At 60.0% G+C, this 26,058-nt stretch overlaps 2 protein-coding genes across 2 annotated transcripts; both read right to left on the bottom strand.

Annotated features, from left to right (window-relative positions):
* Positions 1 to 623: 623 nt before the first annotated feature.
* Positions 624 to 17,278, bottom strand: TYK2 (tyrosine kinase 2). The gene is made up of 25 exons (XM_084501581.1): positions 16,976 to 17,278; positions 15,173 to 15,234; positions 14,860 to 15,055; positions 13,667 to 13,790; positions 12,421 to 12,565; positions 11,944 to 12,107; positions 11,293 to 11,677; positions 10,899 to 11,090; positions 10,438 to 10,595; positions 10,226 to 10,349; positions 8,920 to 9,112; positions 8,732 to 8,838; positions 8,278 to 8,454; positions 8,094 to 8,181; positions 7,859 to 7,986; positions 7,288 to 7,423; positions 6,855 to 7,006; positions 6,583 to 6,733; positions 6,211 to 6,308; positions 5,705 to 5,897; positions 5,392 to 5,510; positions 4,584 to 4,756; positions 2,943 to 3,060; positions 2,749 to 2,859; positions 624 to 1,535 (listed from the first exon to the last, which is right to left on the bottom strand). Exons 3-25 carry the CDS (start codon positions 15,050 to 15,052, stop codon positions 1,401 to 1,403), a joined length of 3,564 nt encoding a protein of 1,187 aa, XP_084357707.1. The 5' UTR covers positions 15,053 to 15,055; positions 15,173 to 15,234; positions 16,976 to 17,278; the 3' UTR covers positions 624 to 1,400.
* A 990-nt stretch (positions 17,279 to 18,268) lies between these two features.
* On the bottom strand, positions 18,269 to 24,281 carry CDC37 (cell division cycle 37, HSP90 cochaperone). The gene is made up of 8 exons (XM_084501787.1): positions 24,123 to 24,281; positions 22,999 to 23,280; positions 22,779 to 22,884; positions 22,055 to 22,170; positions 21,677 to 21,799; positions 20,050 to 20,232; positions 18,899 to 18,970; positions 18,269 to 18,778 (listed from the first exon to the last, which is right to left on the bottom strand). Exons 1-8 carry the CDS (start codon positions 24,222 to 24,224, stop codon positions 18,617 to 18,619), a joined length of 1,146 nt encoding a protein of 381 aa, XP_084357913.1. The 5' UTR covers positions 24,225 to 24,281; the 3' UTR covers positions 18,269 to 18,616.
* Between the last annotated feature and the right edge of the window lie 1,777 nt (positions 24,282 to 26,058).

The following is a 26,058-nucleotide window of genomic DNA, read 5'->3' as shown; positions in this document are numbered from 1 at the left end:
TATAGAGGGTCCTGACACCCACCCTATAGGACCCCCAAAACCCTGCCCCTATATAGGGACCCCAAAATCCTCCCCAATCCTATAGGAACCCCAAAACTCCCCCCCCAATGCTATAAGGAAGACTGATACCCCCCATAGGACCCCAAAACCCAGCCCTATAGGGGTCTCTGAGACCCCTTGGCCCTATAGAGGAGAAGGACACCCCCATAAACAGCCCTATAGGGACCCCAAAAGCCCCCCCAAATCCTATAGGGAACACTGACACCCAAAAAACTCCTATAGAGGGCCCTGACACCCACCCTATAGGACCCCCAAAACCCTGCCCCTATATAGGGACCCCAAAATCCTCCCCAACCCTATAGGGACCCCAAAACTCCCCCCCCCAAATCCTATAGGGAACACTGACACCCCCCCATAGGACCCCCAAAACCCTACCCTACAGGGCCCCCCAAACTCCCCTCTGCACCCTGCGGAGTCCTGACCCCCCCCCCAAAAAAAATAATCACCCTATAAGCCCCAAAGGAGCCCTGACCCCCCCCCAAACCACCCCATAACCCCCCCTACCCCATTATGGGGGGGTCACAGACCCCATTACCCCCCCCATAAGGCAGGCAGAGCAGCCGGGGCCGTTACAACCTTTATTGGGGCCCCCCCGGCCGCCCCCCACCCCATAACCGGGGGGGGGGCCGCGGCATCACACAGCAGGCAATAAATAAAGGGTTATGGGGCGGAGCAGCCCCCCCCTTTTTGCACATTTCGAGGTGTGGGGGGGCCACCAGCCCCCTCGTCCCCCCCAAATCAGCTCCGTCCGACCCTAAAAACCCCTCCCGGGGGCAGCACCACCCCCCCACACCCCAAAAAGCTTTGTGGGGGGGGGAGACACAGCGCCGCCCCCCCCCCGACCCTAAAAATCACCTCCCAAAACGCAGCGGAAAACCCCAAACTGCAATAAAGTGCCAAATTCTGTCGCTGACCCCCTCTTTTTGGGGTCGCGGGGGGGGGTTGGATGGGGTGGGTGCCCTCTCGGTGCCCCCCCCTCTGCCCCTAAAGCTCGCGGTCCCCAAATTTTGGCAGGGGGGGGGACGTGGACCCCATAAAGGGGGGTGCGGAGGGGCTGGGGCCGTCCCCATCCCGTTTCACAGTGTTTGGCCCCATTTTGGTGTGTAGGGTGTGTGTGTGGGGGGGGAAATAAGGCGAGGACAAAAAAAGGGGGGGGGTGAAAAAAGAGGCACGGCGGCGACAGGCCCCAAAACCCCAAAAAAAAAAAAAAAAACAGAGCGAAACCCGGTCCCGCCCTAAAACCCACCCCCAAAAAAAGGGGAAAAAAAAACCCTAAAGGTGGGGTCTCCCGGCCCTAAAGGGGCTGGGGGGGCCCTAAATGTGTGTTGTCCCCCCCCCCCTCAGCAGAGGCTGAAGACGGAGGGGGCCTGGGCCCGGTATTTTTCGTGGAAGGCTTTTAGGATTGGGACGAGGTTGGGGAAGGCCGGGCGGAACGAGGCCTCGGCCTCCCAGCAGTTCTTCATCAGGCGGTAGATCTGGGGGAAAAAAAGGGGAAAAAGGTTAAAAAAAAAAAAAAAAAAGGGGCTGGGGGGGGAAAAGGGAACAGGCAGGGGGTGAGGAGGTAATGGGGTGGGGGGAAAAAGGTTGAAAAAAGGGGAAGGGAGCAAAGAAAAAACAACACCCAGGGGGGAGGATTTAATGGGGTGAGGGGAAAATGGTCAGAAAAAGGGGGCAGGGGGGCAAAAAAAAACACCCAGGGGTGAGGATTTAATGGGGTGGAGGGGAAAAAATGCTCAAAAAGGGGACAGGACCCTAAAAAAAAAAAAAAACAAAAAAAAAAAACACAACACCCAGGGGTGAGGAGTTAATGGGATGGAGGGGAAAAAATGCTCAAAAAAGGGGCAGGGCCCTAAAAATCCCATGGTGGGGCAATGATTTAATGGGGTTGAGGTGAAAAAATGCTCAAAAAAAGGGTCAGGGCCCTAAAAATCCCATGGAAGGGTGACAATTTAATGGGGCTGAGGTGAAAAAAAGCTCAAAAAAAGGGTCAGGGCCCTAAAAATCCCATGTAAGGGTGACAATTTAATGGGGCTGAGGTGAAAAAAAAAATCAAAAAAAGGGTCAGGGCCCTAAAAATCCCATGTAAGGGTGACAATTCAATGGGGTTGAGGTGAAAAAAAGCTCCAAAAAAAGGGTCAGGGCCCTAAAAAACCCATGGAGGGACGACGATTTAATGGGGTTGAGGGGAAGAGAGCTCAAAAAAGGGTCAGGCTCCTAAAAATCCCATGGAGGGGCGATGATTTAATGGGATTGAGGTGAAAAAAAGCTCAAAAATAGGGTCAGGATCCTAAAAAACCCATGGAGGGTTGACAATTTAATGGGGTTGAGGTGAAAAAATGCTCAAAAAAAGGGTCAGGGCCCTAAAAAAAAACATGAAGGGGCGATGATTTAACGGGGTTGAGGGGAAGAGAGCTCAAAAAAGGGTCAGGGTCCTAAAAAACCCATGTAAGGGTGACAATTTAATGGGGTTGACGTGAAAAAATGCTCAAAAAAAGGGTCAGGGCCCTAAAAAACCCATGTAAGGGTGACAATTTAATGGGGTTGAGGTGAAAAAATGCTCAAAAAAAGGGTCAGGGCCCTAAAAAAAACATGGAGGGGGTTTTTAACGGGATGGATGGGCAGGGCCCCATTTCTGCCCGTTCCCTCATCCCACGTGGGGACTTTTGGGGTGGGAGAAAGGGGATTTACCTCGCAGGGACAATCTTTGGGGCTGGGCAGCCTCTTCCCTCGGTCCAGCAGCTCGATCAGCCTCAGCACCGTCATCTGCCCCTGCGTGGCCCCGATCAGCTCGATGAATTTCTACGGGGGAGGATTTAGGGGGTGAGGAACCAGCATCGGGATCGTCCCCACCCCGGGATCCCGGCCCCAAACCCCAAACCCACCACGGGAGGGCTCTGAGCGGGGTCGCAGCGCGTCAGGAGCTCGTAGAGGGTCACCCCAAAGGACCAGACGTCGGAGGCGTAGTAGAATTTGCACTCCTTGAGGCACTCCACGGCGTACCTGGGGGGCAACGGGGGATTGGGGACACAACGGGGGATTGGGGACACAGCGGGGATTTAGTGGGGTCACAATAGGGACACAATCAGGGCCCAACGGGGGCACAATGGGACCCAATGGGGCTGCAACAGGGACTCACCAGGGACCCAATGGGGCCACAATCAGGGCACAATAGGGCCACAATGGGGACACAATCAGGGACCCAATGGGGTCACAATAGGGACACAATGGGGTCACAACTGGGACTCAATGGGGACACAATCGGGGTCACAATCAAAGCCCAATGGGGCCACGATTGGGACTCAAAAGGGACCCAACGGGGACACAATCAGGGCCATGATTGGGACCCAATGGGGACCCAATGGGGACTCAACAGGGACACAATTGGGGCCCAATGGGGCCACAACAGGGACTCAACAGGGACCCAATGGGGCCACAATCAGGGCCCAATGGGGTCACAATAGGGACACAATGGGGTCACAACTGGGACTCAACGTGGACCCAATGGGGACTCAAAAGGGACACAATCGGAGCCCAATGGGGCCACAATTGGGACTCAAAAGGGACTCAACGGGGCCACAAGGGAGCCACAATCGGGGACCCAACGGGGCCACAATGGGGACACAATCGGGGCCATGATTGGGACCCAATGGGGACACAGTTGGGGCCGCAACACGGACCCAATGGGGCCACAAGGGGGCCACAATCGGGGCCCAATGAGGCCAGAATGAGGCCACAATGGGGACCCAATGAGGCCACAATTGGGACCACAATGGGTCCAGAATTGGGACCCAAAAGGGCCACAATGGGGCCACAATCAGGGACCCAATGGGGCCCAAAAGGGACATAACAAGACCACAGTCGGGACCCAATGGGGACACAATCAGGGACCCAACGAGGACCCAACAGGGCCACAAAGGGGGCCACAATCAAGGACCCAATGGGGCCACAATTGGGCCACAACTGGGGACCCCATGGGGCCACAATCGGGACCCAATTGGGGCCCAACAGGGACACGAGACCACAAGCAGGACCCAATGGGGACACAATCGGGGACCCAACAGGGCCAAAATCGAGACCACAATGAGGGCCCAATGGGACCACAATGGGGCCACAACTGGGGACCCAATGGGGCCACAATCAAGACCACAATGAGGGCCCAATGGGACCACAATGGGGCCACAACTGGGGACCCAATGGGGCCACAATCAAGACCACAATGAGGGCCCAATGGGGCCACAATAGGGCCACAATTGAGACCACAATGGGGGCACAACTGGGGACCCAATGGGGCCACAATCGAGACCACAATGGGGGCACAATTGGAGACCACAATGGGGCCACAATTGGGGACCCAATAGGGCCACAATCGAGACCACAATGGGGGCACAATTGGGGACCCAACGGGGCCACAATTGAGACCACAATAGGGACACAATTGGGGACCCAACGGGGCCACAATCGAGACCACAATAGGGCCACAACTGGGGACCCAATGGGGCCAGAATTGGGGTGGCGGCGCTCACCAGAAGACGGGGCTGTCCCCGTCCTCGCAGACGCGGTAGTACTCGTGGCCCTCAGGGATGGCTTTGGCCAGGCCGAAGTCGCCGATCTTCACCACGTTCTCGTTCTCCAGCAGCACGTTGCGGGCGGCGAGGTCCCTGTGGATGTAGTGCAGCGAGTGCAGGTAGGCCATGCCCTGCGACGGGGGGGAAAACGGGCTTAGAGGGGGCATGGGAGGGGCGGTTCGGGGAGGAAAAAGGGGATTGGAACCGTTTTGGGGAGAGAAAACGGGATTTAGAGACATTTAGGGGTGGAGCAAAAGGGAGGTGGAGGCGGGGAGCTCAGCCAGGTCTCGCTGTGGTTTTACCCCAAGGTTTTTCCCTGTATCAAGAGGCATTTATGTGGGGAGAAGGGGGGCTTTAGAGGCAGTTTGGGGAGGAAAAAGGGGATTGGAACCGTTTTGGGGAGGGAAAATGGGACTTGGAGCCATTTAGGGGGAGACCAAAAGGGAGGCGAAGGTTCAAGGGGGCAGGGAGCCCAGCCAGCTGTCGCTGTGCTTTTACCCCAAGGTTTTCCCTATAACAAGGATATATGGGAGGAGAAAGGGGGCAGTTTGAGGCAGTTTAGAGGGGCTTTAGAGGCAGTTTGGGGAGGAAAAAGGGGATTGGAACCGTTTTGGGGAGGGAAAATGGGACTTGGAACCATTTATGGGGAGACCAAAAGGGAAGCGAAGGTTCAAGGGGGCAGAGATCCCGGCCAGCTGTCGCCGTGCTTTTTCCCCAAGGTTTTTCCCCATTTCGGGGATGCCCCAGCAGAGGTCGGAGCCTTTACCTCGCAGATCTGCTGGGCGAAGAGCAGGATGTGCGCCAGGCTGACGTTGTGCTTGGGCAGGTAGTCGCGCAGGCTGCCCAGCGGCACGTACTCCATGATCAGCTGCACGATCTTCTCCCCTGGCCGAGGAGCAGGAGGAGGTGAGGCAGAAATCCCAAAAAAAAAAACACCCAGGGGGAGGAGAAACACCCCAAAAATTGTGTTTTGAGCCTCCCCGCCACCCGGGCTGACGGGGAGCGAGCAGAACGCGTTCAGGCTCCACGAAACAGAGCCTGGAAGCCGGGTTTGTGCCCTCCTCGCAGCTCCTCCTTACCCTGCTCGCTGCAGCAGCCCTTGTACTTGACGATGTTCTCGTGGTAGAGCGTCTTGAGGATCTCGATCTCCCTCTTCCAGCTGGCCAGCAGCTGCTGGCTGCAGCCGGCCTTCAGGGATTTGACGGCCACCATCTCGCCCGTGCCGTCGTTGGTGGGGTCGTAGCAGTAGAGGCTCACCTTGCCAAAATGCCCCTGGAGGGTTGGAGCAGGGATTGGGGGCACCACCGGCACCGTTCCCCGCTTCCCCCAGCCGGGCCAGGGAGGTTTTTGGGCAGAGGGAACAGCCACGGTGGCAACGGGTTGGAAATAAAGACTTTTGAGCCTCGTTGAGGTGCAGATTTTTGGGGGAAATCCGGGCAGAAAGAGGCCGCTGCTCTCAGAGGGGATGGGAGCGTATAAACGGTGCGTGGCTGCTGCAAAGGGAACATCCGACGGGGTCCCAGCCCCTCCGCGTGTCCCAGCCCACCCAAAAAGACCTCGGTGTCTTTGGGGGATCCATCCTCACCTCCCCCAGCTCGCGGATCTTCTTCAGGTAGCGCTTCTGGAAGACGGTGGGGTCGGACACGGGGAAGTCGGGGTTGACGGAGGTGACATCCACGAGGTCTGCAAAAGACGGGAGAGGTCAGGGGCCAGCCGAGCTCTGAGCCCCTTCTGCTCCTCCCCTTGCAGCCTGGGAGATAATTTCTGCTCCGGGGCTTTGCTCCCCAACAAAAATTGGCCAGGGAGGGGAGCAAAGAGCCCCGTGGGGAGGGCTCACACCATTATTGAAGCTGCGAGCTCCCAAAAGCAGACGCTGGCTGCGGCTGTGCCCACGCCAGCGCCGGGAAGAAGCTGGGGAGGGAAGGGCAGGGCAGGGGAGGGAAGGGCAGGGCCTCACTGTGGGGCTGGAGCTGGGTGAGGTCCCGGAGGATGGTGCGGAAGGACGGGCGCTCGCTGGGCGCGTAGCTGAGGCACTGCGAGATCAGCGTGGCCAGCTCCTTGCAGGAGGGCTCGGGCAGGCGGTGCCTCTTCTCGTAGAAACGCTCTTTCTGGGGGAGAAAAGGTAAAAAAAAAAACAGGTCACGGACGTGCCCGCAGCCACGGAGGAGCTCAAAGCCGTGAGGATGAGGGAAGCCAAGCGCCCCGCTGTCCCCGCTGTCCCTTTGTCACCTCGGAAGGCGTGCGCTCCTTGAGGGGGACGTCGGCGTCGAAGCAGATCTCCAGCAGCGTGGTGCCGAAGCTCCACTTGTCGGCGGCCGTGCTGAGGTTCCCCATGTCCTGCACGCACTCGGGGGCGATCCAGGGGATGCGATCCACGCGCTCTTTGGGAAGGAGAAGGCACAGGGGTGGGGGGGTCAGCCAGAAGGAGACACAACCCCAACCCCGCGGGATCAGCTTTCAGGCCGGCTGCCGTCACGGGGCTGGCATCAAAACCTCTCCAGCGCCCAAAACTGAGGGCTGGAAGGCAGGCAGGCGTTGCCAGAGCAGCTGAGGCATAGCCCACGCTTTTGGCTAGCCGCAGGAGGTGGAAAAACCTCCACCAGCTCCCAACAAGCCCGGGCCCAGCCCTGCCCGGCCCAGGGAGCCCCGCGGGGAGCGGTACCTTCTCGAGACAGCACGGTGAAGCTGACCCCGGGGTCGCTGAGCTTCACGAAGGGCAGGGAGCCGTCCTCCAGCCCCTTCCTGGCCAGCAGAATGTTCTTGGCGCACACGTTGCCGTGCACCAGGTTCTTGTCCTCCTGGGGAAACGAGGAGACAAAGAGGGTCGGAGAGGAGGAACGCCGGGGAAACAAAACGGCTGCGGCGCTCCCGGGCCCCCGCCTTCCGTCCCCTCCCTGCCTCTCTCCTCATCCCTCCGCACAAAGCTGGAGCCTGGGGGCAAATCCGGAGCCTGGGGATTACCCAGCGCAGCTCACGCCTTCCTGAGCTGCTGGCCAGAAGCCCAGCAAGCAGAGGAAGCAGCTTCCTCCTCCTCCTCCTCCTCTCCTTCCCAGCCCCACAGCCCCCAGTTGAAGCTCCGGAGCAGCTCCAGCGTTTTGGGTCCCCACAAAAGCGCTCACCTCCACGACAGAGGGAGAAGGGACAGGTTATCACGCTAAAAAAAAACACATTTATCTGCTCGGAGAGCTGAGCAAAGGGACCAATCCTCCCCGCTGTGCCCCCCAGCCCCTCACCAGGTAGCTCAGGGCGCTCGCCAGCTGCTTGGCCACGGTGATCTTCCAGCTGACGGTGACCCGGCCCTTCTCCTTGCGCAGCAGCACGTCCAGAGGGCCGTGCTCTACGAACTCCTCCACCATGATATCTGGGAACACAAAGCAGGGTCGTTTTGGGGCCAGCAGCCCCGAAATCCGGCCCTAGGAACGGCAACGGGAGGGCGGCCGATGGGTGCGGGGCCAGCCCGGGACTCACTCTCAGAGCCCCGCACGCAGACGCCGTGCACGAAGGCCAGGTGGACGTGGGACACTTGGCTCATCAGGCTGGCCGTCTCGAAAAACGCCTGGAAAGAGCCAAAAAAGGAGGGTCAGGAAGCTGGGGGGCACCACCAAGCTGCCCAGGGACCTGGATCGACGCGCAAGAAGATCGCGGGGCTCACCAGGGCGATGTCTCGGTGGCTGGGGTCCAGGACTTTGAGCACCACGTGCAGCTCCCTGCTGTTGTTGTTCGGCTCGCTGGAGAAGTACTCGGCCTCGTCGTCGGCCCCGGTGGTGCTGCAGACGTTGAGGACGCCGTCGTAGATGTTGGTGCGGGTGCCTTGCCCCAGGTGGGCTCGCTGAGGGCAGAGGGAGAAGGAAAATGAGCAGCGGGGCTCTCCCCGTCCCCCCGCTGGGGCTGTGGGTGGGCAGGGAAGGAATTGCGCCCTGAGCCGACCGTGCTGCTGCTTTGCTTCGCCCCCTCCTTGCAGAGGGAGGGAATAAAGGGCTGAAGCAACCCTAAAATATGTCTCTGTCCTTCCCTCGCACGGTGGCGGGGGTTTGGTGGCATGCCCTGACCGGGAATTCGGGATCTGTCCCCAAAATCCGCGTGCCCCGTCCCCAAAAGCCACTGACCTGCGTGATCTCGTTCTTGCGGATCTGGTGGAAGCTGAGCTGGGTCAGGTTTAGGATCTGCTTCGTGCTGTCCTTCACCTTCCACGTGATCAGCAGGTCCGAGATCTCTGCCAGAAGAGGGAACCGAGCCTTCGGAAACCGCCCGGTGCCCCCTCGCTCCCGGGGGAGGAGGAGAGCCGCCCCCCTACCTCCTGGTTTGGGCGGGCAGCACCTCTTCACCGTGAAGCTCTCCTCGCCGGATTTGAGGGTGCAGCCCTTGAGGACGTCCAGGAGCTCGCGCAGAGTGGGGAACTCGCGGTCCCAGCCCTCCAGCACGAAGGAGCTGCCCTTCTTCTGGATGCGGAACTGCCGGTACTTCGGGGCTCCCTGCGCCCCGGGGCCCTGAGGGAGGGCAGGAGGAGTCAGGACGGGTGGTGGAGCTCCGGGACCCAAAGTTTGGCAGCTCCGACCCCGGTCCTAATGGGGTCGGCACCGTCTGGAGATCACGGCTCTGCCTGACCCTTGGTGGGCGAGCAAACGGAGCCGTTCCCCTTCCCTGGTTTGCTGAGCAGGACAGAAAACTGCAGGGATTTCAAAACTGCAGGGGTTTAGCAGCAACAGGAGCAGGCCCCAAAACTGCAGGGGTTTCAAAACTGCAGGGATTTAGCAGAAACAGGACCCAAAACTGCGGGGATTTAGCAGGAACAGGAGCAGGACCCAAAACTGCAGGGATTTCAAGGCAAAAAGAGTAAGATGCAAAACTGCAGGGTTTTAGCGGCAAAAATAGCAGAACCCAAAGCTGCAGGGGTTTAGTAGCAACAGGAGCAGGACCCAAAACTGCAATAATTTAGCAGCAAGAAGAGCAGGACACAAAACCGCAGGGGTTTAGCAGCAACAGTAGCAGGACCCAAAACTGCAGGGATTTAGCAGCAAAAAGAGCAGGACCCAAAACTGCAGGGATTTCAAAATTGCAGGGATTTAGCAGAAACAGGACCCAAAACTGCAGGGATTTAGCAGGAACAGGAGCAGGACCCAAAACTGCAGGGATTTCGAGGCAAAAAGAGTAAGATGTGAAACTGCAGGGTTTTAGCAGCAAAAATAGCAGAACCCAAAGCTGCTGGGGTTTAGCAGCAGAAAGAGCAGGACCCAAAACTGCAGGGATTTAGCAGCAAGAAGAGCAGGACACAAAACCAGAGGGGTTTAGCAGCAAAAAGAGCAGGACCCAAAACTGCAGGGATTTCAAAATTGCAGGGATTTAGCAGAAACGGGACCCAAAACTGCGGGGATTTAACAGGAACAGGATCAGGACCCAAAACTGCAGGGATTCAGCACCAAAAGCGCAGGCTGCTCCACACCTCAAAGCTGCTCCCCTCGCCCTCCCGCATGGAAACTCCGCTGGCCGAGCCCAGCTAGGACCCAAGCAGCAAAAAGCAAATTTCCAGCTCGCAGATTTCCCTTTTGGCACAGCGAATCCTCCCCGGGGAAGGCCGCGAGGCGCCGGGACGCCCGCCCTACCTGCTGGTGGCCCCGTTTGACCACGGACAAAATCATCCTGTTGAAGTCGAGGACGCTCCAGCGGATGATGTAGAGCCCTTCCTCCTGCTCCTCCCGCCGCAGCTTGGCGAAAACGAATTCCTCCCTAACGAGGGGGAGAAAGGGGAAGAGGCTCGAGACGAACCCCACGGCCCCGGGACGTCCCCCGGGACGCTGCGGGCCACGGGACGTACTGCATGGGGCCGTGGATGCCGTTGAGGATGCTCATGACGAGGCGTGGAGGAGCCACTTCGTGGCACAGGTAGTGGCTGGAGTCGGCCGTCAGTCGGAAGTAGCCGTCCACCAGCGAGACCAGGGAGAGGGCGCTCTCGTAGGACGGGAGGAGCACCTCCTGGGGGGCACGAGAAAGCGGCCAAAATCAGAGGAAACCGCCCCAAATCCCCCCAGCCAGCCCGAGGAGAGAGCGAAGAACTCAGGGAGGGGAAAAAAAATCGTGGAAAAACCCTCGTTTCTCTCCTCGCTGTCCCCAGAGGGGAAAAAAATCGTGGAAAAATCCTCGTTTCTCTCCTCGCCATCCCCAGAGGGGGAAAAAAAAATGGATTTTTTCCATTTTCTTCTCCTTGCTGCCCCCTTGCAGCCCCCAGAGCCCAACCAAAACCCCCCACGGGTGTCAGGATGGGGTGGAGGTGCTCACCAGGCACTGGTTGTCCTGCCGGTTGATGCTGACTCTGCAGTCCTTGATGACGACGTGCGTGATCTCTCGGAAGTGGCAGAAATGAGCCCACTTGGGCTCGCTGGGCTCCGTTTGGCGCGGCCCCCGGGGCTCCGGCTCCTTGCTTCGGTTTTTCCTCCCGAAATAACCTCGGTGGGCGACGGCCTCGACGCTCTGCGGGGCCGAGGACAAAGGGAATGGGGGAACGGCACCACTCGAAGCCCGGCGGCCAAACTGGGATGAACTGGGAGGGAGCTCAGGGATCCCCAAGCCCCGTTTGGCCTCCAAACCGCACAGGAGGCAGCGGCAAAACCCGGGAGCGTGCGGTTTGCACCTCGCCCCACCTCCGTGGCCAAAACCCCGAGGGCTAACCTACCTCGGGAGGCACGGGCCGCCACTGGATGCCACCCGTGCCGGTGACAAGGACCTCGTGGGTCACGGGGGGGTCCCTGGGGAGCAGCGCGTGGCCGTGCTCCGCCGGCGCGTGGCCCCCGTTGACGTAGAGCGGCGCCTTCTCGCCCTCGGAGGAGGTCTCCAGGGAGAGCACGGGGTAGAGCTCGCTGCCGAAACGGGGCGCGAGGTGCTCCAGGGTGGCCAGGTACTTGTACATGATGTCCTGCTCCGTCAGCTTCCCCGCGCTGACCGTGTGGCGCTGGAAGCGCTGCACGAATTTCTTGAAGACGGTTTTCATGCGGAATTTGGTCAGGTAGTTGTTCTGCTGGATCTGGCGGTAGAAGGAGCGCGGGATGCAGTCCTTGAAGCTGCACGGGGGAGGGAGAAACGGCTCAGGAAAATAAATTTCGTGCTGGGATCGCGCCCTAAAGCAGCCCAGCAGGCTGCGCTGCCCCGGCGTCTCCGAAAATTGGCTGGAAAAGGGAAAGCGAGGGCACGGAGCCAAGCAGGCCGCCCCCTCTGCGCTGGCTCCTGCTGCCCTCTTGCAGCAGCCTGCAGGCAGAGCAGGAGAAGCCCCTCGGAAAAGCACAGAGCAGAAATTTCCAGCTTTTTGGCACCGGAGCCAGGCGCTCACCTGTATTTCCTGGCCACTTCCTCCAGGGAGATGCCCTTCTTGATGGCGATGTGAGAGAGGTGGAGCACGGCCATGCCCAAGCTTTCGTTCTTGAACCTCTGGATCTCCTGCTCCGTCTGCAGGTCTCTCAGGGACGCCACGTCGTTGATGAATTCAGACTTCCCCTGGCGAGGAGGAGGAAGAAAATTCAACAATGAGAGGAAAAAAAAAACACCCTGCGCCGGCTCCGGGGCTGCTTTTCCCATATTATTTTTTTCCCACGTTGTTTTTTGTTGTTTTTTAATGCTGTAACAGGATCCCCTCAACCCAGCTGGATTAAAAAAAAAAGCTTTGAGGGCCCTGGCAGGCCCCCAGCTGTGTTTGCCCTTTCCACAAAGCACCCAAAGTTGGGGAAACAGCCGCTGACGAACGGGTTTGAGCCCTTGGGTGGCCCAAATCCCGGCCCGACCAGGATCCGGCCGGTCCTGCAGCCCTCACCTGCTCGAAGAGGTACTCGAAGGACGCTTTGTCGAGCACGGCTCCCCCCTGCAGCCTCTCGTCGGGGGTCTCGCTGGGCCGCGGCGCGTTGCGGTAGACGGCCGGCTCCTTCTCGTTCATCCCGTGCCAGTTCCGAAAGTAATACCTGCAGCAGGGCACCGGGACGGGGTCATCCCCGCTCACCGACACAGAAAATGCTCTGTTTTCACCCCAAAATCCCCCTAATGATGACTCCCTGCTCCCGCAGAGGGTTTTTGCCACCGGTCCCAAGAGGATATGGGGGTGAGGAAGGAGCACGCGGGCGGCTGCACGGGTTCCCAGCAGGTTTTTAGGGCAAACCGCGCCGCCAAAACCGCTTTGAAACCCTGACCTGAGAACCAGGCACGTCCTCGAGGCGCTTTTCCCCTCCTCTCAACCCCAAAAACCACATCCAGCTCCAAAAAAAGGGGCAGAAGGGACTCGGTGTCCCCAAAAACGAGGTGGGTTGGCTGCACGTTGAGAGCCGTGGGTCGATTCTGCGGCTGGAGGTGCCGCGAGGACTCCAAACCTTTGCCCTGCTCTGCTGCCCGGGGCTTTTTGCAGCACCCAGCCCGTTCCTAGAGGGCACAACGATCTTCCCATGCAAAATTTCCCAATATTTCCCACGTGAGGACAAGCAGAGGGAAGCATCAGCTCCATCCCAGCCCCCCAGGAGGCAGGAGGAGCCGCAGGAGTCGCTTCGAAGGCATCGGGCAGGAGTGAAGGCAGCCCCAGGCTGCTCCTCCCCGCGTTTTTACCCTCACCCTGACAGCTCAGCCTGAAAAAAGCTCCCCCAGCGAGACTGCCGGCAGGAGGAAAAGCAGCAGCGAGCTCAGGGATCGCCAGGGAGCCTGAAAACCTCGCCAAGAGGTCAGGAAACGGAGCCACGGCCCATAGGGGGCAAAAAAATATTGCCTCAGGGGGGACCAGGGCTGAGCAAGGCAGCAGAGACACGAGCAGAGGAGCCCCAGGACCGGAGAAATTCATTTTTCCAACCGAGGCGCAGGCTCCAAAGCCGTCCAGCTCCTGGTTTGCTCCTTCAGGGGCTGGATTTAGCCGAGCCCTGCCGGCTCGCCGGCTCCGTGCCAACCTCGGGCGCGTTTCCAGGCTGCTCCACCAGCTGCCCGCCCCGCGGGGGTGCAGGAGGAAGCCAGCACAACCCCGGGGTTTATTTATTGTGTTCCAAAAGGCAGCCGGCTGCTTCGAGAGGCTCAACGAGCGCCCTCACCTCATGCGGAAGAGCAGGCTGAGGTTGGTGTCCTTGCCGATTTTGAAGACGTGGTTGGGGGGCAGCCAGGTCCTGCTCTGGGGGTCGTAGAGCGCGAAGAGGCTGTAGCAGAGCGGCGTGATGCCTGCGAAGACAACGCAACCAGGAGCCTCAGGCACGAATTCGCAGCAGAAAACGTTAAAAAAGAGAATAAAACGATAAAAAAGTCTTCGCTGATTCCCTCCGAGCTGCCAGATTCCTGGTGGCGCAGCCCCCGGGCACGCTGCTGACAGCGGGGGCAGCGACCGAGGCGCCCGGGGACGGAGCCTTCCTCCTCCCCAGCACCCTTCCTAAATGTCAGAGGCAGCAGAGAGGTGCTGGGAGGGGGGGACACGGGCATCTGCTGCCTCTAAAAGTGCTGTTAAACAGGGACACGGGCATCTGGGCCTCATTTGAAGCCAGCCCCACGCTTTCCATCCTGCCGGGGAAGCCAGCTGGGCGCAGGAGCCTCAGCACGGTGCAGAGACGCCGCGGGAAACGCCGTGGGAGACCCGAAACGAGGCTTTTTGGGACCCAAAACGAGAGCGTTTGGCCAGCGAGGGGAGAGCTGCAGCCTGCTCCAGCAAATCGGGGCTCAAAAAGACACCGAGCCGCAGCTCAGGGCTGCGAGGAGCCCCCCCCCGGGATCAGTTCTGCAAGGGCTGCACCCGGGGGGGGGGACCCCACAGCATGGGGAACGAGGGAGCGAGGAGGAGAGGAGGAGAAGTGCTGCAGCCTGACCGCAGCCCCCGTTCCCCCTTTCCCCACTCGGGGGGAGGAGGTGGAAGTGGTTGGCTGGGGGAAGGCGCTTTTGGTTCCTTCCCTTCGCTTCTCACGTCTCTAGCTCGTTACTAATTAGCAATTAAATCTCCCGGCCGCCCCGCTCCGAGCCCGTTTGGCCCGTCAGGATAATTACAGCGCCGTCTCCCCCTCCTCTTCTCAACCCTTGAGCCCTTTTTGCCGTATTTCTCCCCGTTTTTTTGGGGTGAGGGGTGAGAGGAGCGCTCTGCGACTCCCACCTCGCCTCGCCCCAAGCCAGGAAGAGCGAGGCTGAACTCCCACAGCGGGCTCGGCACCAAAAAGCCGCTTTTTCGGAGCAAAAAGGGGAGCTCGGGGGGGTGCCAAAGAGCTCGGGACGAGGCGGCGCAAGCGGAGGGGAACGCCGCCGGGCTCACCGATGCGCCGGGCGAGGTCGATGCAGATCTCCTCGGCGCTCGGCGTGCCCTGCGGGTAGCTCTGGCATCGCTCGCGCTCCTCGGGGCCGCCCCAGTGCAGGGAAACTTTGAGGCCACCACCGCCGCCGGGAGGGGAGCAGCAGCCCTCAGGCTCCGACTCGCTGTGCTTCACCGCGCACTGGCACAGAGACATCTCCTGCGGGGCAAAAGGGGACGGGGTTAACGGGGTTAATGGGGTTAACGGGGTTAACGGGGACGGGGAGGGGGTAAGGGGGCACCGGGAGCGCCCCCCTCACCTCCCCCGGGCACCCACCTCGCCGTCAGCTGGAGCATAACGCGGAGCTGGTCCCCTGGCAGCGGCGGCGACGGCGTTCCCTGCGTGGGGAGGAGGGGTTGGGGGTGACAAATTGATCCGTGGACCCCCCCAGGGGGTGCAGGATCGCGGTTTCCACCCCGAGCTCAGCCCCCGAGGGTGTTGCTCGCTGCAAATTTGCCCAAATTGTTTTTTTTTTTCCTCTTTTCTGCCAAGAAAAGGGTTCGGGTCGCAGCTCAGCACCCTCAAATCACCACCAGGACCCCGAGCCGCCCGCACCCCGCAGCTCCGGGCCCCGCTCTTCTGTAGGGACAGGGATGGACACGGAGCTGTGACCCAGCCCAACAGGGAAAACCCAACCAAATCTGGAGTTTTCAGCCCTAAAATAGCTCAGGGTGCGATTCTCGTGGCATTCAGGTGCTTAAAGACACCAAATAACCAGGTTTTGCCCCAAAAAAGCTTTACTTTGGGTGCCTGCAGGCCTGATAGGGGATCTGAGCAAGCTCAGGGCAAGGTTTGGGGTGGTTTTGCCTCTTTTTGTTCCCCGCCAGAGGCCCCGAGCGAGGTCGGCGGCCCCAGGAGGCCGCGGCTCAAAGGTCGCGGGCAGGAGAGGGCGGGGAGGGATCGGGGCCAGCCGCTGGCACCCCCGTTTCTAGGGATAAAGGGGGATTTGGGATGTTAGGGCCCCTCCCAGGCCCCAAAATGGGGGATGGCCATGGGGTTGGAGTCCCAGCACCCCAGATCCTGAGCCCAAAGCCCCCCCCAGTCCTGACCCCAAAGCCCTCCAGGTCCTGAGCTTCCAAATCCTGACCCCAAAACCCACCCGATCCTGACCCCAAAGCCCTCCAGGTCCTGAACCTCCAAATCCTGACCCCAAAACCTCCCCAAATCCTGACCCCAAAGCTCCCCAAATCCTGACCCCCCAGCCCCCCCCACATCACAGACACGACTGCTCTGACTCCCCCCAGGCCCCACACCCTGAAGACCCCCATATCCTGCGCCCCCACACCCCCCCCAACCCCACAACTCCCCCTCAGCCCCACGTCCACCCCATCCCCACCCCCACAAATCCCCCCGGCCCTACGCCTCCCCCCCAGCCCCACAAATCCCATCAACCCCACAACTGCCCCCCCAACCCTCCATCACTTCCCCCGTCCCCCCCCAATTCCCCCTCAGCCCCACATTCCTCCCCTGGCCCCACAAATCCCCCCTTGGCCCCACATCCCCCCCTCCCACCCCAAAACTCCCCTCCACCCTACACATTGCCCCCCCCCCGGCCCCACAAATCCTCCCTCAACCCCATATCCCCCGCTTGGCCCCACAACCCCCTTCCAGCCCCATAAACCCCCCGACCCCACAAATCCCCCCTTGGCCCCACAACTCCCCCTCCAGCCCCATAAACTCTCCAGCCCCATAAACCCCCCCCCGGCCCCAGAAACCCCCCCCCAATCCCTTTCCCCCCCCCCTTGGCCCCACAACCCCCTTCCAGCCCCATAAACCCCCCCCCCGACCCCACAAATCCCCCCTCGGCCCCATATCCTCCCCTCCCACCCCACAACTCCCCTCCACCCCACATTCCCCCCCCAGCCCTATAAACCACCCCCGGCCCCATAACCCCCCCCCCAGCCCCACAAAACCCCCCCGGCCCCATAAATCCCCCCCTCCGACCCCATAACCCCCCCCCAAAGCCCCCAATTCCCTCCCCAGCCCCACCCCCGCCCCAAATCCCGCTCTCCCCGCCCCCCTCGGCCCTGCCTCCCCCCCCCGCAGCCCCCCCAGGCCCCCCCCAAGCCCCTCACACACCGGTCCCGGTCCGGTTCCGCTTCCGCTCCCAGTTCCGCTTCCGGTCCCGGTCCCGGCCCCGCTCCCCGCCGGCCCGGCCGCGGTTCCGGCTCCGTGGGTCCCGAAGAGACGCCGCCTCCCATTGGACGCCATGAGACGCGCGCTGCTATTGGCCAGACGCAGCCACGGGGCCACGCCCACCCGCCTGCGCCCCGTGGGCGGGGGGACGAGCGCCGCAGGAGGGGGCGTGGTCTGTGATGAATGGGCGTGGCCTACATTTGTGGGCGTTGTCTTGGGTAATGTGGGCGTGGTCTTTGATAAATGGGGGGTGTGGCCTTGAGACGGGGGCGTGGCCTGGAGACTGGGGCGTGGCCACAGCCGGGGCTTGGGCTCAACTGGATGGGGGCAAATTGGGGGGGGGGGGACAGGGGGAAATGGGGGGGGCGGGGGCAAATTGGGGGGGAATTGGTGGGTGGGGGGGCAAATTGGGGGCACAGGGGGATTTGGGGGGGGCTGGGGGCAAATTTTGGGGGGACAAAGGTGGAAACGGGGGGGCTGGGGGGTCAAATTGGGGGGAATTGGTGGAATTGGGGGGGCAAATTGGGGGGCACAGGGGGATTTGGGGGGGCTGGGGGCAAATTTTGGGGGGGCAAAGGTGGAAATGGGGAGGCTGGGGGGCAAATTGGGGGGGCACAGGTGAAAATGGGGGGTAGGGGGCAAATTGGGGGGGCACAGCTGGGTATGGGGGGCAGATGGTCCAAATTTGGGGGGGGCACGGTTGGATTTGGAGGGGCAGATAGCCCAAAATGGGGGGGACAGAGGCTCTGAATTGGGGGGGGTACAACTGGAAATGGGGGGGGGCAAAAGGTCCTAACTGGAGGGGGGACGTGGCCCAAATTGGGGGGGCACATCCCTAAAGTCGTGTCCAACCCCCTCCAACCAACACCCCCCCCACCCCCTTTACCCCCCCCCAACCCCCTTCACCCCCCCCGAGCCAATATCCCCCCTCCCAAGCCCCTTTTGCCCCCCCCAACACCCCCCACCCCTTTTGCCCCCCTTTTCACCCCCACCCCTCTTTTTTGTCTCCTTTTCCCCCCCAGCCCCCTTTTTACCCCCCCAGCTCCATTTTTACCCCCCAGCCCCCTTTTCACCCCCCCAGCCCCCCTTTTTACCTGCCCCCCCGCCCCCTTTTTGCCCCCCCCACCCCCGTTTTTACCCCACAGCCCCCTTTTTACCCCTCCCAGCCCCCTTTTTACCCCCTTTTTGCCCCCCCACCACCCAATTTTTACCCCCCCCCCACCACGACACCCCCTCTACTTCCATCACTTTTATTGGTGCCAGAGCCCAGGCGCTGCCCTGGAGCCGCGGTGACCATTGCACTGCCCGGCCCCCCCCCGGCAGGAGGAGGAGGAGGGGGGGGGGACGACCCCCAAAAAACCCCCCCCCCCGCCCACACCCAGCATCGGAGGGGGGCTTTAAGGGGGTGAAGGAGTTTGGGGGGGGTCGTGGCACCCCAAAAACCCCCCCAAAGGGGCGAGGCTGGGGGCTGTGGGGATGCCCCCCCCCCCCAAAAAAAAAAAAGGGCTGTGGGGGGGGGTGAGAAGCGTGCGTGGCGGCGAGGAGCGAGGAAGAGGAAGGGGGGGGGGAGGAAGAGCGGCCCCCTCACGCCTTCCCCTTGCCCTCGGCCCCGCTCTCTTTTGGGGTCTCCTTCGGGATCTCCTCGTAGACGGCCTCGGCCCCCCCCTCCCCGCTTTTGTCCCCCCCCTTGGCGTTGGGGACCCAGAGCCCGGAGTCGATGCAGCGCTGCATGTGGTACTTGGCCTCCTGCGAAGGGGGGGGGGAAAAAGGGTTAAAAATATTAAAAAAAGGGTTAAAAATAAGGAAAAATGTATCAAAATGATCAAAAAGGGAGCCGCGGCCCCAAAAAAAACGCCCGGTGCGCACCGTGGGGTCCATCTTGCTGATGGTGTCCTGCAGCAGCTGCACGTCCTTCACGTCAAAACACTTCTGCAGCTCCTGGGGGGGGCAAAGGAGGGGGTGGGCAAAGCCCCCCCCAAAATACCGAACGCCTACAGGGTCAGCCCCATCCCCTACGAGCCCCCCCTGCCCCCAAAAAAGCCCCCATGAAGCCCCCCAAAACCCCAAACATCTACGGGGTAATCCCATCCCCTACAAGCCCCCCCCTCCCCAAAAGAGACCCCACAAATGCCCCCCCACCAAGCCCCCAACCCCACAAAGCTCCCCCCAAACCCCCTCCCCAAAACCCCCTCCTCACCCCAAAACCCCCCAAAAGCCCCCCAACCCCCCCTCAAAGCCACCCCAACCCCCTCCTTCCCCCAAGACCTCCCCAGAGTCCCCCTCCCCCCAACCCCCCACCCTCCTCCAAACCCCCCAAAACCCCCCCAAAACCTCCCAACCCCCCCCAATACCCTTCCAATCCCCCAATATCCCCCAAAACCCCCCCAAAACCCCCCCCAATACCCTCCCAACCCCCCCAACCCCCCCCCAGAAAACCCAAACCCCCTCCAAAACTCCCCAACCCCCCCAAAACCTCCCCCAAACCCCCCAAAAAACCCCAACACCCCCCCCAGAGCCCACCAGGACCCCCTTAGCCTCCCCCAAAGCCCCCCAGAACCCCCCCCCAAACCTCCCCCAAAAATCCCCAATACCCCCCAAATGCCCCCCAGGACCCTCTTAGCCTCCCCCAAAGCCCCCCTGAAGCCCCCTAGACTTCCCCACCCCCCCCAAAAATCCCCAATACCCCCCCAGAGCCCCCCAGGACCCCCCCAAATGCCCCTCAGAACCCCCCCAACCCCCCTTAGCCTCCCCCAAAGCCCCCCAGAACCCCCCCAAACCTCCCCCAAAAATCCCCAATACCCCCCAGAGCCCCCCAGGACCCCCCAAATGCCCCCCAGGACCCCTTTAGCCTCCCCCAAAACCCCCCAAACCCCCACCAAACCTCCCCCAACCCCCCCCTAAAAAATCCCAACCCCCCCAAAACCCCCCAACACCCCCAAAAACCCCCCTAACCCCTCCCCAAAGCCCCCCAGGACCCCCTTAGCCTCCCCCAAAGCCCCCCACCCCCCACCACTCACGGGGGGCAGGGACTCGTAGACCTCGACGGGGTCGAGCCCCCCCGGGCCAAGGCGCTTCTGGCGCTCCTGCTCCTCGTACTCGCGCAGCGCCCGCTCCACGCGCACCTTGGCACGGCCCCGCACGCGCTCCTTGAACGCCTCCAGCTCCTCCGTGAAGCCCTCCATGTACTGCTGGTCGGCCGTCTGCGGGGGGGGAAAGGGAGAAAAAAATATGGGGGAAAAAGGGGGAAAAAGGGGAGAAATAGGAAAAAAGGAGAAAAGGAGAAAAAGGAGAAGAGAAAGGAAAAAAAGGGAGAAAATGAAAGGGAAAAAGAGAGAAAAAGAAAGGAAAAAAGGGGAGAAATAGGAAAAAAAGGAGAAAAGGAGAAAAAGGAGAAGAGAAAGGAAAAAAGAAAGGAAAAAAGGGAAAAACGGGAGAAGAAAGGAAAAACAGGAGAAGAAACGAAAAAGAAAGGAAAAACGGGAGAAAAAGGGAAAAGGGAAGAAACGAAAAAAGAAAGGAAAAACGGGAGAAAAAGAAAGGAAAAACGGGAGAAAAAGAAAAGGAAAAACGGGAGAAAAAGAAAAAAATGAGAAAAGGAGAAGAGAAACAAAAAAAGAAAGGAAAAAAGGGAAAAACAGGAGAAGAAGAAAAGGAAAAAGAAAGGAAAAAAGGGGAGAAATAGGAAAAAAGGAGAAAAGGAGAAAGGGAGAAAAAGGAGAAAAGAAAGGAAAGAAAGGAAAAACGGGAGAAAGAAAGGAAAAACAGGAGAAAAAGAAAGGAGAAAAAGAAAGGAAAAAAAGGAGAAAAAGGGGGGAAAAGGAAAAAAGGGAGGAAAGAAAGGAAAAAGGAAAAAAGGGAGGAAAAGAAAGGAAAAAGGAAAAAAGGGGAGGAAAAGGGGAGAAAAAGAAAGGAAAAAAAGGGAGAAAAAGGGAGAAAAGAAAAAAAGGAAAGGAGGGGAGAAAAAAAGGGAATAAAGAAAGCATGGGAGGAAAAAGGGAAAGCAGGGGAGAAAAGAGAAAAAACGAGAAAGCAGGGGAGGAAAAGGGGAAAAAGGGAAGAAGGGAAGGGAAAAAGGAAATAAAGAAAGGAAGGGAGAAAAAATGGAAAAGAAGGGGAGGGAAAAAGGGAAAAGGGGAGAAAAAGAGAAAAACAAAAAGGGGAGAAAAAGAGAAAGAAGAAAAGGGGAGAAAAAAAAGGAAAAAGGAAAGCAGGGAGGAAGAAAGGGAAAAAAGAAGGAAAAAGGGAAAGAAGGAGAGAGAAAAAGGGAAAAAAGGAAAAAGGAAGAAAAAAGAAAGGGGAGAAAAAAAAGGGAAAAAGAAAAAAGGGGAGAAAGAAGGGAAAAAGAAGAAAAAAGAAAGAAGGGGACAAAAAAGGGGAGAAAAAACAAAAGGGGTTAAAAGAAGAAAAGGGCAAAAAGAAAGAAGAGAAAGAAGGGGGGGCAAAATAAAGAGAAAAAAGAAAGAAGGGGAGCAAAAATAAAGGTCCCCACCCCTCCTCCCAGCCCTCCCTGGTGTCGTTTTTGAAGATTCAGCTTTGAAGAACTGAAGCCGAGTCGTACAACTCGGTGCGTTGGAAAATTTGGGTTAAAAAGAGGCGAAAACGGTTCTTTTTTGTGGTGTGGGAAGGAAGGGGGGGGGTCCTCACCTTGATCTTGGTGAAGAACTGCCTGAAGCACGCCCGGGGATCCACCTTGAGGCTCTTGGCCAGCTCCAGGATGAACTGCATGACGATGGTCTGGTGGGCCACCTGCTCCATCAGCGCGTGTTTCTGCCCCAGAACCCCCAAAAAATCATCAAAAAAAACCCAAATTCCGCAAAAAAAATCACCCCGAGAGCTTTTATTCCCCGCGAGGATGCTCGGGGAGGGGTTGAGCAGGGGGAAAATGACCCAAAAGGTGATGGTGGGGAGGGAAAAAGCTCCAAAAGGCGATGAGGGGGGGGAATTGGGAGGGGAAAAAAGCTCTAAAAGGTGATGGGGGGGGGGGTAAAAGGGGCAGGGCCCCCCCCGCGGCCCCCCCCTCACCTCCTCCACCTCCAGGTCGATGCACCAGATCACCAAGTAATTAGCTGTCTCCTCGCAAACGAGGTGTGGGTTATCCGACAGGTACTTCTGGCTGTCGTCCCAGCGCCGCAGCATGCCTGGCCAACACAAAATCCCCCCCCCCGTGGTTAATTGTTCTTAATTAATCAATTAACCCCCCCCCTCCAACCGCCCTGTGAGTCGTAAAGCGTGGTGGAGCTGGAATAAATTGGGGAGAAATTGATTTGGGCCTTGGCAGGGGAAAGGAGGAGAGACGAAGGTGCAAAAGGAGTGAAATGAGGAAAAAATTGTGGGGTTTTCCTGGTTTTGGGGCCCCCCCAGGGACTGCGCCCCCCCCAGGGACCAGGAACACCCCCCAGGGACTGGGGACACCCCGGTAAGGGTGGGCAGAGCGCTGATTTTCGCCTCAGCAGGGATAAAGAGGCAAGAGGAAGGTGCAAAATGAGTGAAATGAGGAAAAATGTGTTTTTTTTCCTGGTTTTGGGGCCCCCCCCAAGGGACTGGGCCCCCCCCAGGTACCAGGGACACCCCCCAGGGACTGGGGACACCCCAGTAAGGATGGGCAGAGCCCCGATTTTCACCTCAGCAGGGAAAAGGAGGTGAGAGGAAGGTGTCAAATGGGTAAAATGAGGAAAAAATCATGGTTTTTTTCCTGGTTTTGGGCCCCCCCCCAGGACCAGGCCCCCCCCAGGGCCCGGGGGCTCACCGAAATGTTTGATCTGCTTCTCGTATCTCTCCACGAAGCTTTTGTGCTTCTTCTCCTTCTGCTCCTCCGTCTCCTCCTTCTCCTCCGGCTTGACGTTGAAGACGCTCTGCGGGGCCGAGCCACGTCGCCTGACCCCAAATCCACACCCCAAAAAAACCGGGGCGGGTGGGATACAGGGAAAACAACCCCCGAAAAACCAAAAAACCCCCCAAAAACCCACCTTGCTGAAGCCGTCTTTGCTCAGCGTGTCGACGTTCCAGGGCATGTTCTTCTCCTTTTTCTTCAGCTCCTCCAGCTTGCTCTCCCAACCCCTTTCCTCGTTCCGTAGCTGCTGAGCCTCGGCCTGCAGCCGGGCCACCTCGGCTCGCCCGCCTTCGGCCTCGGCCACCTCCAGCTCCTTCAGCTTCCTCTGGCACTCGGCCAGTTTGCGCTTGCACTCGCGGCACCCCTTGTCCAGCTCCTCCTTCTCCTTCTGGAACTGCTCCATGCGCTCCACGCGGGCCTGCGGGGGGGGATTTCAAACTTTTAAGCCCCCCCCCGAAACCTCAAAGCGTTTCCCAATAGGATTAGAAGCAGAAATTCACTTTTTTTTAATTAGAAATGGGGTGTTTTTCCCCTTTTTTGGGGTTGGAAGGGATGGAAACAGCACCAAAAGGCCACCCCTTTCCAGCAAGACCCCAAGCGCTGCCCCCATAAGGGAAATCCCCCCCCCCCCCCCGTGTTCAGTCTTTATTAGGATGGGGGAAAAAAGGGAGGTTTTAGGGCCTGGCGGGGGGTGGGGGGAGGGCTGAGAGCCCCCGGGGATAAAATGGGGATGGGGGGGGGGGGCTGAGGGGCCTGGGGTCCCCCCCAGCACTATGGGGAAGGGGTCAGAGGTGAGGCTGTGGGGTCAGGGCCCTATAAACCCCCCAGCCCTATAAGTGTGACAGTGGGGGGGTGGTCCTGGGGGGGGGTTGCCATGGAAACGGGGGACCTGGACACCAAGGGGATGGAGAGAGGGGGTCCAAGGGGGGGGGGCCGGGCCCAAAAGGGATGGGGGCGATAGGGGGGGGGGGGGGCGGTCACCATGGCAACTGGGGGGGGGGCTCGGTCTCCATGGCAACCGGGACCCCAATGGGAAAGGCTGAAAGGGGGGGGGGGCGAGGCCTAGCCGGGTTGCCATAGTAACGAAGCCTTCAGGGAGCCGGGGGGGGGGCTGAGGCCTAGCCTGGTTGCCATAGCAACGAAGCCTCCCGGGAGCAGCGGGGCTTAAGGGGAACGGGGAGGGGAAGGGGGGGGGGGGGGTCCGGGGCCTAGCGCGGTTGCCATGACAACGAGGCCTGGCGGCAACGGCGGGGGCCCGACCTGGTGCCGCCATCGGAAGAGGCTGGCCGTGTCGATGTTGGGGTGCGTCTCGTCCTCGTCATCCGACACCTCGATGTGGTCCCAGACGCTGTAATCCACCATGGCGGGGGGGTGCGTGTGGGGGAGGGGGGGGGGCCCGGCTCCCTCCGCTCTCTTCTGGAACCCTCCAGCCGCCCTCTCCCTCCTTCCCTCCCCGCCCGCTTCCGCCCTGCGCACTTCCGGCCGCGCCGGGCGCTCTGCGCATGCGCGCCGCGCCGCCCGGCTGGCGATGCCGCCGGTTTTGCCCGCTTCAAAGATGGCGCTGGTTTTAAAGAGACAGGAGCCCCGGAAAATAGGGGGGGGTGGGAGGGGGGTTGGAAAGGGTGAGGGGGGTACGGGGGGGTACGGGGGGGTATGGGGGGGGTCTTTCTGATCCTAAAAATAGGGAGGGGGGGAGAGGGATGTGTATAGGGCTTGGGTGGGGGATATATGGGGATATGGGGGGATATGGGGGGATATGGGGGGATATTGGGATGTGGGGGGGGTGGGGGAGGATATAGGGGATATGGGGGGGATATGGGGGGACATGGGGATGGGGGGGATATGGGAACGTGGGGGGGCAGGGGAGGATATAGGGGATATGGGGATATGGGGGGGACACAGGGGGACATGGTGATATAGGGACATGAGGATGGGGGATATGGGGACATTGGGGGACACGGGGACATGGGGTTATGGGGTTATGGGGACATGGGGGCCACGGTGCCAGCGCTCTAAGGGCACCGGTGACACCGGGGGGGACTGGTATGGGGTCAGGGGGCTGTCCCATTACCGGGGGCCCCATTACCGGGGGGATCCCATTGCCGGGATTCCCGTTACCGGGAGGTTCCCGTTAATGGGGTTCCCGTTACTGGGGTCCTGTTACTGGGAAGATCCCGTTACCGGGGTTCCCATTACCGGGGGATCCCATTACTGGGTTCCCGTTACTGGGGGGACCCCATTACTGGAGGGATCCCGTTACTGGGAGGTTCCCGTTACCGGGGGGATTCTGTTACCGGGGAGTTCCCGTTACCAGGGGGATCCGTTACCGGGGGACCCCATTACCAGGAGTTCCCGTTACTGGAAGGTTCCCGTTACTGGGGGGATTCCATTACTGAGGAGACCCCATTACTGGGTTCCCATTACCGGGAGGTTCCCGTTACTGGGAGGATCTTGGTACCAAGGGGACCCCGTTACCAGGATGTTCCCGTTACCGGGGGGACCCCGTTACTGGGTTCCCGTTACCGGGAGGTTCCCACTACCTGGATGATCCCGTTACTGGGAGGATCCTGGTACCAGGAGAACCCCATTACCAGAGGGTCCCGTTACCGGGGGGACCCCATTACCGGGGTTTCCTGTTAGCGGGAGGTTCCCGTTACCAGGAGGACCCCATTACCAGAGATTCCCGTTACTGAAGGGACCCCATTACCAAGGGGTTCCCGTTACCGGGAGGTTCCCATTACAGAAGGGACCCCATTACCGGGATGTTCCCGTTAACGGGAGGACCCCATTACCGGGGGGTTCCCGTTACCGGGGGGACCCCATTACCGGGAGGATCCCGTTACCAGAGATTCCCGTTACCGAGGGGCTCCCATTACCGGGTTCCCATTACCGGGGGGACCCCATTACCGGGGGGTTCCCGTTACCGGGAAGTTCCCATTACCGGGAGGACCCCGTTACCAGAAGTTCCCGTTACCAGGGGGACCCCATTACCGGGGCATCCCATTACCGGGGGGTTCCCGTTACCGGAAGGTTCCCGTTACCGGGGGGACCCTATTACCGGGAGGACCCCATTACCAGAGATTCCCGTTACCGAGGGGCTCCCATTACCGGGTTCCCATTACCGAAGGGACCCCATTACCGGGAGATTCCCGTTACCGGGAGCTTCCCGTTACCGAAGGGACCCCATTACCGGGGT

Source organism: Aythya ferina, assembly GCF_964211825.1.
Source record: "Aythya ferina genome assembly, chromosome: 33".
Taxonomy (NCBI): Eukaryota; Metazoa; Chordata; class Aves; order Anseriformes; family Anatidae; genus Aythya; species Aythya ferina.
Note: the sequence above shows the minus strand (reverse complement) of the source record. Positions and strands in the feature narration are given on the sequence as shown.

Excerpts from the sequence above, each read along its gene's own strand:
- CDC37 (XM_084501787.1), bottom strand. The coding sequence starts at position 24,224 with ATGGTGGATTACAGCGTCTGGGACCACATCGAGGTGTCGGATGACGAG. Across the intron at positions 20,233-21,676 it reads AGTTCTTCACCAAGATCAAG|ACGGCCGACCAGCAGTACAT; the intron begins GTGAGGACCCCC and ends CCCCCCCCGCAG. Across the intron at positions 18,971-20,049 it reads TCTACGAGTCCCTGCCCCCC|GAGCTGCAGAAGTGTTTTGA; the intron begins GTGAGTGGTGGG and ends TGCCCCCCCCAG.
- TYK2 (XM_084501581.1), bottom strand. The coding sequence starts at position 15,052 with ATGTCTCTGTGCCAGTGCGCGGTGAAGCACAGCGAGTCGGAGCCTGAG. Across the intron at positions 11,678-11,943 it reads GAAGTGGCCAGGAAATACAG|CTTCAAGGACTGCATCCCGC; the intron begins GTGAGCGCCTGG and ends TCCCCCGTGCAG. Across the intron at positions 2,860-2,942 it reads CCGCTCAGAGCCCTCCCGTG|AAATTCATCGAGCTGATCGG; the intron begins GTGGGTTTGGGG and ends CCTCCCCCGTAG.